Below are 12,739 nucleotides of genomic sequence, written 5' to 3' on the forward strand. Positions count from 1 at the left end.
TTTAAAATGAATGAGAACTGTATTAGAACTCAGTTAATCACATCACAAGTCACAGTGTTTCTTGTAGAAAATGGTTGTGAATCACATACATGGCACGTTAGTTGACGTCACTCATTTGTACCTTACTGCGCAGTACTTGGCACGTGGGTGGTTGTAAGTTTGGCGGTAAAACGAACACATTCGTACTTCACAAATCTAAACACTTGTCAATAAACTGTTATCACTAATAGACCTAAATGCGCAGATTACGAGATGTAATATCGTCACTGAATCACATCGGGCACTGGAGGACCAAAATGTTCGCTCTCGTTTTAGAGTTGCTTACTCGTGTTGAACGAGGCCTAGCTCTTCCCACAGTCCACGAAATGTACTTCATTAAGTGCAAAGGGAAGGCCAACATAATGTACATTACATACTTCATTTATTCACAAAACTATTTACACTGTACAAAATATACATTAGGACGCCGTGGTCCATGTTGTAGCGCACAAACACAATACTGTTACCCACGCTCGTCCAAGTGTCGGAACTCACTGACGCCGGTGAGGCGCGTGACTCTGTCCCCCTTCCACTGGGGCTGAAGCAGTCTGATTGTGCTGACCTCTGACGAAAGAAAACACTTGGCGTTCAACAACAGTATTGATATTGTCGCCATTCAGGAAACGCACGTTTCTAATGCAGATCAGTTTCGAAGCAGAGGTTGTATCCCTGGTTATACTGCTCTTGGAGTGACATATCACGATGTGTATGGAATAGCCACCTACATCTGTAACAACATAAATGAAGCCTTGCTTATTTATGAAAATACAGATGGAAATATACATACAGTTGTCACACAGTTGCATGGCATTACTATAACAAATGTCTATAAACCACCTAATATTCTTTGGCCTGTAAAAAGTCGTATATACTGCAAAGCATCCTGCAATTTATGTTGGAGATTATAAGTCACCGTGGACTCTGAAAGTACTCCAAAAATGATGAAAATGGTAGAATGCTCGTGAAATGGGCAGAGGAAAATGATCTCCACTTTTTTTTTTTTTGATGCTAAAGACAAGGGCACATTTAGATCAGCTGCATGGATCAAAGATACAAATCCAGACCTGTTTTGTAAGCTGTAATGAAAGTGGTTTTCCTGGAAACATCACGAGAAAAGTGATTGGTGAATTTCCACATAGCCAACATAAGCCCATCCTAATTGAAATTGGTATCACAATCCCTGTAATTAGATCAACACCACATTCTCATTGGAATTTTCGTAAAGCTGACTGGACCAATTTCACAGCAGAACTTGATAAGTGCATCCGATGGATTCCTCCTAAATATAACAACTATAGGCGTTTTGCTGGTGCAGTTATAGAAACAGCTAAGAAGTTCATTCCAAGAGGTTACCGCAAAGAATATATCCCTGGATGCAATGAAGAAAGTGAAGCACTATATCAAGACTTTCAACAATGTGGAGATCCTAACATAGCAACCAAGCTTCTGTCCAGTCTGCACTCATCTCAAAGGCATAAGTGGATAGAAACAGTTGAGAGGATAGATTTTACTCGCTCTAGCAGAGAAGCTTGAAGTCTTCTCAAAAAATTAGGAGGAAGCCCACCAGTATGCAGAGAACAGGCTGAAGTTACATCAGATCAAATTGCCTCTCACATCATTGCAACGTCACGAGTTCCAGGTGACAAGAAACATACCAAATATATTAGACGACAACTTCAAGTCTTGAAGTCAACAGCACCTCAGTCTTCAGAATATGCAAATCCCTTCACAGTATCCGAGATTGATACAGCACTGAAAGATGTAAAACCATTTAAAGCTCCTGGCTTCGATGGAATTCATCCCGAGTTCTTGATCAATCTGGGACAAAATGTGAAGAAATGGCTGGCAACATTTTTCAGACATCTTACTAACTGGATACATGCCTTTGGAGTTCAAAAAAGCTAAGATAATTGTCTCCGAAATATAACCCTTGCATACATTCTTCATGTCCAGCTCTATGGCTAAATGGTTAGCTAGCCTTTGGTCACAGGGGTCTCGGGTTCGATTCCCGGTAGGGTCAGGAATTTTAACCATCATTGGTTAATTTTGCTGACACGAAGGCTGGGTGTATGTGTCGTCTTCATCATCACAACGTGCAGGTCGCCTACGGTTGTCATATCAAAAGACCTGCATCTGGCAAGCCGAACATGTCCTCAGACACTCCCGGCACTAAAAGCCACACGCCATTTCATATGTTCTTCATAATGTATTTGTATGCCTTACATACCAGCCGTTGACTTTACTTACCAGTTACTCGCAGGTGCGGAACCACTGCTACTCGGTTGAATATCACTCACGGGCACGGAACCACTGCTACCAGGCTGAGTGTCACTCGCGGGCACGGAATCACTGCTACTCAGTCGAGTATCACTTGCGGACATGGAACCAGTACCACTTGGTCGAATATCACTGCTACTGGTGCTCGGTTGAGGATCGTTTGCGTGCACTGGCAGATTTAATTCAGGTTTTTCTGATGCGATAATTTCCAGGTGTGATTCCCACAGCCTCCACATTACTGCATGAAGCTAAGTGAAAAACAGTACACTTCACAAATATTAGATAACGAAGCAAAGAAATAATCCAAAACTTTCAAACAGCGAACAAAGCAAGTGCGAATTGTCTTACTGAAAAAAAGAGACTGACTTCTATTTAACAAGAGGTGCATTGGCAACAGAGCTGTAAGGATTTCTGAAGGGGAATGAGAACTTCTGTTTTAAATCCCACTGCCGTCATAAATCAACCCATGCTCAGCCAGTGAGTGGCCAGGGAGATCAAACGTTTGCCGAACTGTTTGAATGCCGCTGGGTACGCGTTGCCCGTCTCAGCTATACGCTCGCCTCAACACGTCCCACAACGAAGAGCCACACCTATCACAAACTCTTCCCTCAAATACTTCATCAAAGAAGATGGCCTAATGACGTCTACACAAACTTCAATATAGCCTACGGCACCAGCATTCCAACTAATATTTTCTTAAAAAGAACCAGGCCATATGAAAATTTTTCAAAATTTATAAGCATATAAATGAAAATCAATACGTATTAACTTCAAGAACCAACGGCCATTACCAATGCTCAACTTTCCTCAACTTTTTAACAACATGCCATTTGACAATTACATGGTATGTGCTTTCTGATTTTTATCTTTATTGTAATATCAAGAACCAACCACCTATGTTATAATCCTCAAATAATTGTCATGTTTTTAGACTCAAATATTAACACAAATATTGTTATGTAATAGTATACTACATTTCATATTGTAATAGTTGTTTAACGATCTCTAATCCATTTTACAAGACATAGTTTTTAACAGTATTCGTAAGTCCTTCCCAATCAGGTACCTGATCTATTCCTAAGGTACCGAGTTCGATAGCTGCAGTCGCTTAAGTGCTGCCAGTATCCAGTATTCGGGAGATGGTAGGTTCGAATCCCACTGTCGGCAGCCCTGAAAATGGTTTTCCGTGGTTTCCCATTTTCACACCAGGCAAAGGCTGGGGCTGTACCTTAATTAAGGCCATGGCCGCTTCCTTACCACTCCTAGCCCTTCCCTGTCCCATCTTCGCCATTAGACCTATCTGTGTCGGTGCGACGAAAAACAACTAGCAAATTAAAAAAATTAAAAATATTCCTAAGGTAATAAATGGCTGATGATGCCTACTATTGATAGGCGAAACATGTACCATCCAATGTATTAATTTTATGTTAACATTTTGATAAGGACAAAGTCCTAACTTTTAAGATTGTATTGTATTGAATAGGTGGAAGAACAATAAAAACATACTAGTGTTATTTAATACAAATACTTTCAATATGGACCCAAAAATGAATTTTATCACATGTAATAACCGTGGTACTTTTCGCTAAAAGTGAGGAAATGTGCTGTTTTTCATTTTATCGAATACTTCATATGACAGCATTGCTTAAAATTGCGACATTCATACTGACATCATTGTAATGACTTATGTTGACTTCAGTTGGGAAAACTATAAGGACAGTCCTTCTGAGAATTCCGTAGTGAAGCACGGGTACATCAGCTAGGTATTTGATCCAAATAGCTTTGAAAATGAAAATCCACAGCCTGTTTCCAGTCATTCGACCGGGTCAGGAATGAAATAAAGCCCCCATCTAGCGGCGAGGCTAGGAAATGTGCCGGCTCCGAAACCTGTCACATTCCTCTGGGCCAATGATAAATGCCTAATAGATGAAATGAAAAGTTTATGGAGAGTGTTGCTGGAATGAAAGATGACAGGGAAAACCAGAGTACCCGGAGAAAAACCTGTCCTGCCTCTGCTTTGTCCAGCACAAATCTCACATGAAGTGACAGGGATTTGAACCACGGTATCCAGCGTTGAGAGGCCGGCGTGCTGCCACCTCAGCCATGGAGGCTTCCAAATAGCATTGCGCTTCGCAATATGCAATATATTATTCTATGCATTTGCTAAGTAATGGCATCTAAGTGCATGACTGATTCACACGTTTGGAGCATGAGTTCATACTATTTTCGGATGTAAGGCTTTTCAGGCGTTTGCTCTATCAACCAGCGTTTCGTCCTTGGTCCGACACCAGACTCATCAGAGTGGGATTATTATTATTATTATTATTATTATTATTATTATTATTATTATTATTATTATTATTATTATTATTATTATTATTATTATTATTATTACAGTAAAACCTCATTAAGACGTTTCTGCAAGGGGACAACAAAATTGAACATGTTAAGCGAGAAAATGTACTCCTGAATATACGAATAAAACTATCCAGCAGGGATATGGAAACACTAGATATGATTTTTTTCCCACATGAAGGCATTTTACGTCTTATATCTGCGAGTACAGTGAAAACTACACCTAACATTTCTCAAGATGAGAGGAAAGTAAGTATTAAAAGGTATGAAAAACACAAGAGAACAAATATGAAAACATTTTGTCCTGGGGCTTATAAAATAGTAAGTGCACTGAATGGTGTGAAAAACACAAAACAACTAATATGAAAACATATGCACATATCCTTGTTTTATTGCAGATTACACTTTTTCTAAAACAAATGTTAGCCAAAGCCTTTTAATTTGGAGCAGTGGGTTATAAAACATTTTCTGGTCATGCTCTTAGACATTGAACTGGAGGTTATATTCGGCCATGTGCGACTGCGACAGAATGACTTTGATTGAAATAATAACAATACGTTAATTTATTAATTTGTCTACCTAATCAATACAATAAATCTTGTCTTTGTAGAATTACATTGACATGTTAATTAAAATGGTACATGTTTCGCCTTACATGTAGGCATCATCAGCCATGGGTTTAACCTTGAAATAAAATCCGGCACCTGATTTACATATAAATAAGATAAAACTAATTGAAGAGACTTGAAAGAAAATTAACATATAGTAAGACTAGTACAATGTTGGTTTTAAAGACAATGCTATGAGTGAGTAATTGAAAGACTATTAATATGAGTAAAATGAATAAACCAACAGTTTTTTATAAACAAGTAGTAAAATTGCTGTAAAATGATGTTGGATAGACTAGCGGCTGGAACAGATAATATTGAGAATGACGATCGGAATCGTATTTTAAAAACATAATGTTGAATAAAATAAAGTTGAGGGATGGTTAAGTGACCTGTGATAATTTGTTTACGTAAGTTAAAAGTCAATAGCGTATGGTGATATTGTGGTTCACTTTGATGCAGAAGTACGAGGTTGTTGTTGGAGGTTAATATACAATGTTTATATTGGACCTTTATGGACCATCTCATTTGATACGATGTTATAACGTTGTTGAGAATATGGGTTTGTTGACAAGCTGGTTGAAAAGGCAGTGACACAGTAGAATGTAGCTAATGTGTTAAATGTTGGATCAGAAGTAAAAATCTGTAAAAGGAAACCAAAAATGTGGTGTTAATTGTATGAAAATATCGTAATAAAATTTTTAGGTGGAAATCGTGTGCACTTACCATTTGACTCCCTAGGCCTCGAGTACTCTAATACCGTCGGGTTAGGAAAAGAACAAGAGTTGACTAAGAGTGGTCGGACAGGATAGATGAAAGTGAGTAGTATGTTTATTGATTAGCTTATTTATATATTTTTGCTGAATCCGTTGTTCAAAGCTATTTCGCGGGAGGTCCTGATTTCCTTTTTCAAATTTTTCTTTGAGAGCGGGATTTTTAAAGCTCTTTCTAACGTGCTATTGTAGGCAGCTTTTTTTGTGAGCTTCAGAATGTATTGAATTTTGTTTAATGGTGTTAACAGTGTAACTTGCTTTCCGGTAAATGTTAAATGCCAGGTGATTATTCTTATGACGTGAAAGTGTTATGTCTAAATAATTAGGCGAGTTATTGTTCTCAATTGCTATAGTGAATTTAATATTTTGACATAAGAGTCAAAAACTAAAGAAAAATACGCCACATTCACATGTAGCAATAATAATAGACGCATAATCACCAACGTCCTAAGAAAACAGAACCTAAATATTGCTTTCAAAACCAGCAACACTAATGAAATAATATTATTCAACTCTCGCACAGTAAATGCTAGCAATAATTACACAAGTTCTGGGATATATAAACGGGAATGTCAGGGATGTGGGTCAAGTTACGTCGGACAAACTGGTAGGAAATCAAAGAGGAATTTGGAAAGGGAATCACAATCCAAGGAGAGGAAATCATGACCTTGAGATTTGCCAATGATATTGTTATTTTATCTGAGACTGCAGAAGATCTTGAGAAGCTGCTGAATGGTATGGACGAAGTCTTGGGCAAGGAGTACAAGATGAAAATAAATAAGTCCTAAACAAAAGTAATGGAGTGCAGTCGAACGAAGGCAGGTGATACAGGAAATGTTAGATTAGGAAATGAAGTCTTAAAGGAAGTAGATGAATATTGTTACTTGGGTAGTAAAATAACTAATGATGGCAGAAGTAAGGAGGACATGAAATGCAGACAAGCACAAGCAAGGAAGAGCTTTCTTAAGAAAATAAATTTGCTCACTTCAAACATTGATATAGAAATTAGAAAGATGTTTCTGAAGACTTTCATCTGGAGCATGGCATTGTATGGAAGTGAAACATGGATGATAACTAGCTCAGAAAGAAAGAGAATAGAAGCTTTTGAAATGTGGTTTTACAGAAGAATGCTGAATGTGAGATGGATAGATTGAATCACGAATGAAGAGATGCTGAATTGAATCGGTGAGAGGAGATCGATTTGGCTAAATTTGACAAGAAGAAGAGATAGAATGATAGGACACATCTGAAGACATCCAGGACTTGTTCAGTTTTTTTTTAAGGAAGTGTAGGCAGTAAGAACGGTAGGGGTAGACCAAGGTATGAATATGACAAGCAGATTAGTGCAGATGTAGGATGCAATAGTTACGTCGAAATGAAAAAGTTAGCACAGGATAGGGTTGAATGGAGAGCTGCATCAAACCAGTCTATGGACTGATGACTCAAACAACATGTCTTACTGAGGATGACCCAATGCCGGGTCGAAACATATCTATTTCGGAGCGAAGTTTAGTCTTAATTGGACGTAAAGTATATACTGTAGTATGGACTAGGAAGATTAAAATAGTTTTTGTACAATTTGGTAAGAAGTTCAACCGTCAATACGGATTCAAAATAGTCTGTAACCACTGGTGTCAGTAATAATTATGAGGCGGGGTTTGCCAGGATGTTGGTGGGAGTGTCTGGAGAAGGGCTTTGCACGCGCGAACTACTGTGGAGAACTGGGCTGCTTCAATACACTATGAGTGAGCAAGATGTTGCCTGTTGCACCACGCATTATTATTAAATTTCTTGCAAAAGAGGGCGCCATACCTTCCGAAAGTTCAAGACTACTCCGCGCACTGTATGGGGAAGAAACACTTTTGCAGACTCGGGTGTATGAGTGGGCTAAAAAATTTGTGGCAGGAAGAAAAGCTGTAGAAAATGAACCTCATGAAAGGAGACCATGGACAAGCATCACTGTAGACAACATTGTTGCTATTCGTAACATTATTGGTGAAGATCGGCCAGTAAACAGTTTGCAAATTGTGTTAGCCATAGGAATAAGTTACAGAAGTGTTCAGACCATCATCCAAGATGAATTCCATTCCAGAAAATTGTTTGCCAGGTGGATTCCTCGTCTCCTCAACCAGGAACAAAAAATTTTACGCCGGAAAGTTTGTCAGAGATTCCTGCATCACTAGGAGGAGGAAGGAGAGGATTTCTTGTGTTGTATTGTGACTTTTGATGAAACTTGGGTGCATCATTACATCTCAGAGTCAAAGCAAGGAAGCCCGAAGTGACGGCAAAGCTAAACGCTTATATGCTGAAAAGGTGCTTGCAACATTTTCTGAGACTCCGCGGGCATTTTGCTGTTGGAGTTTCTTCAAGAACAAAGGACAATTAATGCGGCCTATTACTGTCGCCTTTTGGATGAAGTAAAAGCTGCATATCGCAACAAGTGATGCTGGCAACCGATTAGAAACGTCATTCTTCTCCATGACAATGCAAGGCCGCATACTACTGCTTCAATGCAGGAAAAACCAGAGGAAATTCACTGGACATGTCTGGAACACCCTCCGTACCATCCTGATTTATCGCTCTGCGACTACAATTTGTTTCGACCACTCAAGCAAGACCTAGGAGGACAACGGTTCGATGATGATGCAAGTGTAGAAGACTTTGTGCGCAACTGGCTCCGCACATGTCCCTCTTCTTTCTATCAGGCCGGCATCGAAAACTTACCAATCCGGTGGAGAAAATGTGTATCAAAGGCAGGACACTGTGCGAAAAAGTTATCTCTGTGTGTGTAATTTTTTAGGTTGATGCAGTAAATTTTAAAAAAATATTTCCCGTTTATATTTGATCCGCCCTCATATCTACCATTAGAATTTGGAACAGAATTATTCAAAGCCAAATTGTATACGTGTATGTTCATGAAATTTCTGTTTGTCTACTTATATTCTGGTCTGTTTTATTATTACATATTAATGGTATGTTAAAATCTCCAACAATTATTATGTTACTGTCGTGGATCTCGTTGTGAGATTCTAGCTATCCAAATACGTCCAAATAGATCTCTAACATTGAAGAAAGTGGAATGTAAATACCGCTCACATACCAGACCTTTCCTTGAAAAGTAATTTTAGAAGCAAACCTTCGAAAGCATTCATTATTTCGTTGCTTGCTCAACTTCATGATGGATAAAATGCTTTTGACTGCTGTAAGGGCACCATCTCCCCTCCCCTTTCCATCCGTAGCTTTATCGACTCTGTACACTTTGTCCTGCCCACTATTAACCTCGCGATCATATACACTGTAGGGTCCAGTCATGATTCAGTAAATATATACATTTCAAAATTACTGTTTGGAAAGTTCTGATTTAGTTCACCCAGTATAGTTTTCAGTCCACTTACATTCTGATAGTAAATGAGGAACCCAGTACTATTCATCACCTACAAATTATTTAAATTATCCTGGCTATTAATGACAGTTGTGTCTGACACCTGTGTCTTACGCATTTAAACAATCCTGTTTCTGACCCTGGTATATGTGTAGTTCTTCTCTTGGTTAACAGTCCTTGCCTGTACTAGCAGATTTTTTCTCTGCAGACACAGACTCTCCATGATGTATCCCCTGGGAGACGTACGTACCTTGTGGAAAGGTTCCTTTTCACCTGCCTTCGCTCCATGAAGCATTACACTCTGATTCGCACTGTGATTGTACTCACCACTTATGTGCTTTTCACATGAACCACACTGTACTTTAACAGCCCTTGCCTGCTTCTTCAATGCATTCCTCTCAAACACTCATTCTTGTGTTGAAGACTACTTCTGTTATTTACAAATATCATCATCCATTTCCCTTGTCTGGCTCCTGCTGGGTTTAGCTGTTTGACACCATTCCATTTTCCATATATTGACAAATATATCAGTATTAATTTATTTCCTTTCTCTCTCCAAAGAGAGATATCAAAGCTACCTATAGTTTCACCAAAAACACAGTCAGAAGTCCCGTTTGCACACTTTGAACTACACAGTCTTACTTGCCTGTCGGTCACTCAGCCACCATCCAAGAACTTGGCTAGGAGGTTCTTCCACACCCTCCTTTTTCTCCTGCTTTCGCCCCTTCCAATTTTCACTTCTTTTGTTCTTTATTGAACTACATGCAAGGACTCTCTTTTTGTGGTGAAACTATCTTCAAACTTGGCTTGTCAACTTTTTAAATGCTAAACCAGTAGATTTCATCAGGCTTGGAATTTGAAAAATTTTCCAATTGTTGGCAGAAAGTCACTGATAAAACCAATGCATTGTATTACTGATGGTGATTTGTGATACTAATATATAGTTTGTATAACCATTGTATCGCGTTATCCCAAATGTGCAATAATTAAACGTATACAGTAATAATATTAATACATTTGTCACTACTAAAATGATACCTGCTTATGCATCAACCCAGTATTTTTGAAATTTTAATTTAAATATAATTCCTTATTTTATGTTTAGAAATGTGAATAAAGGGAAAAAACATCGGTGGAGTATGGTTCATCTATCAGTACGGAATCTGAATTTGGAGTAGCACCTGAAATGGGTTATATGTTACAGAGAACCCTTCTTCTAGACGTGCGGGGCATGATAGCTGGGTGGCATATTCACCGGCTTCTCACCAAGGTGGCCATAGTTCAAAGCCCTGCCAATGCATGTGGAATTTTTGTAATGGAAAGTCGCTCCCCTATAGTTAGGATTCTACATACAACTGGAGGTTTTGTGGCTAAAATATTTATATCAACAGTTACAAAAAACTTGAAGCTTGTATATCCTAGCATTCAGATACCTGGGATTTGATTCATTACAGCCATCAATTTTGATTCCTTCCCAGTCCAAAACAAGTCTATCACCAAACCTGTTGTCACTCAGTTGGACACAGAACACACAGTGATTTGGAGTAGGGAAAAGGATGTATTTTGGTGGGGTTTTTTTTTTTAAGTTATTGCTTTCTTATTTTGCAGGCTTGGTTGAATTCCTATTGGATCGTTCCATGGAGACCATCAAGTCATGTAAGGATGCAAAGTTTGATGTGATTCGTACAATAGTAGAATCTCCCACTGCTGCAGCAATATTTGGTCATGATACAATGCAGAGGCTTGAGGAGTTTGCACGTGAGGGGCCATTTTACGTACGCGGGCAAACCGAAGTTGCTATTGAAGGTGCCTCTTGATCTTGGAAAGGTTTCTTCATTACAAAATACATTTGGAGAACGAATTTGGTGTTAATCAGATCATGTTGTGTAAGAGTTTACATATTTGCCTAAATTTCTTCTAAGTTAAACTTTTAGTGACAGGAATGGTTTCACTTTTGTTTTTTGTTAAATTATCTTTTCAAACATTTGTTTATGTTACATCTACAACAGTGATAGAAATAGTGCATTATAATGAGACTGACAAAAATAAAATAATATTTAACCTAATGCAAATATTATGTAATCTCTTCCTTTGTTCCTGCTGGCAATTTTGATATGTTTTTAAATCGTATTTTGTACATGTAATCAGAGTCTGCCAAGGTAACACTATTACTAAGCATGCGTTTCTCTTTGTGGTATAACTGTATCATGATGTTATGGCATAGCATTGCTTCATAATATTTATGCAAATTGTACTGTGATTCCTGTTGGTAGTCCTAATTTGTAAATCAAAGATTACTACCAAATAGCCAGGTGAATTATCCAGAGAGTTTGATGCCGACTGTTTTGAATTGATTGTGACCATTTTCAACATAATCTGAATAATGATCCTTCTTGCACTGGCTGTCCACAGTTAAAGTTATAGTATTCAGCGCGGTACAGCATGGACTGTAATCATTGTAGGAGTCCGAAATTTCTTAGATATGCTAACTAAGCAATACGCTAGTGAATTATGCCACAAAAATGATTAGTTCCAAGGCAGAAATGTGGCGCTGTAAGCTATCAGAACGTGAAACATTCTTTAACTCCAACGTCAAAATGTTCTTCCCGTATAATTGCGTTGTGTCAGTCCTTGGTTGTTGCTTGGTGACGCATGTTGATTCCCTTTGGGAAGTGAATCTTTGTTGTAACTTAAGAAAGTTGAACTTTTGCATTGAGACGTAATGCCTATTGAGACGAGAGACCGTGCACTACTAGTGAAGTTGTTTTATCAGAATGGCAGCATTGCGAGAATATCGCTAACAGAAACAGCAGAGAAGAGGTCCCATGACAAGTAATGTGATGAAGAAAATTATTAAGACATTTGAGGAAACAGGTGAATTAGGTGTTGCACCAGGGAGAGAACAGCGGCCCATCCCCATGGATGTTGTTGATGAAGTTGCAGTAGCAGACCATGCAGCACATTATCCCAATTCTGTGACAGCGCTTGAGCTGTCACGTGAATTGTCACTACCTTGGTCAACAGTTCACAAGATTTTACGGCACATTCTACACTGGTATCCCTACAGACTTCATAGTGTTCACGAATTGAAACCCCAAGATGTTGCACAACTCCGTGACTTTGCCCTTCGGTATCTGGCGTGCGTGAAAAGTGGACAACATGTGGCCAGGGAATATTCTGTGGACCGACAACATATTTTACTCTGGAGAGTGTAGTAAATGCACAGAACTGTCGCATATGGGGTCAACTCCTCCAAATGTTGTGCAGGAACAACCATTGCATTCAGCTTACATGACTGTTTGGTG

The 12,739-nt window shown here is 38.7% G+C and overlaps 1 protein-coding gene across 1 annotated transcript in view; it reads left to right on the top strand.

The window, feature by feature from the left end:
- LOC136866188 (26S proteasome non-ATPase regulatory subunit 5) overlaps nucleotides 1-11,500 on the top strand; it is a 141,664-nt gene extending 130,164 nt beyond the window's left edge. The window contains exon 8 of the mRNA XM_067142929.2: nucleotides 11,043-11,500. Within this exon, the coding sequence (XP_066999030.2) occupies nucleotides 11,043-11,251 (209 nt within the window). The 3' untranslated portion in view covers nucleotides 11,252-11,500. The remainder of the gene's footprint in view (nucleotides 1-11,042) is intronic.
- Nucleotides 11,501-12,739: the final 1,239 nt, after the last annotated feature.

This window comes from Anabrus simplex, chromosome 3, assembly GCF_040414725.1.
Source record: "Anabrus simplex isolate iqAnaSimp1 chromosome 3, ASM4041472v1, whole genome shotgun sequence".
Taxonomy (NCBI): Eukaryota; Metazoa; Arthropoda; class Insecta; order Orthoptera; family Tettigoniidae; genus Anabrus; species Anabrus simplex.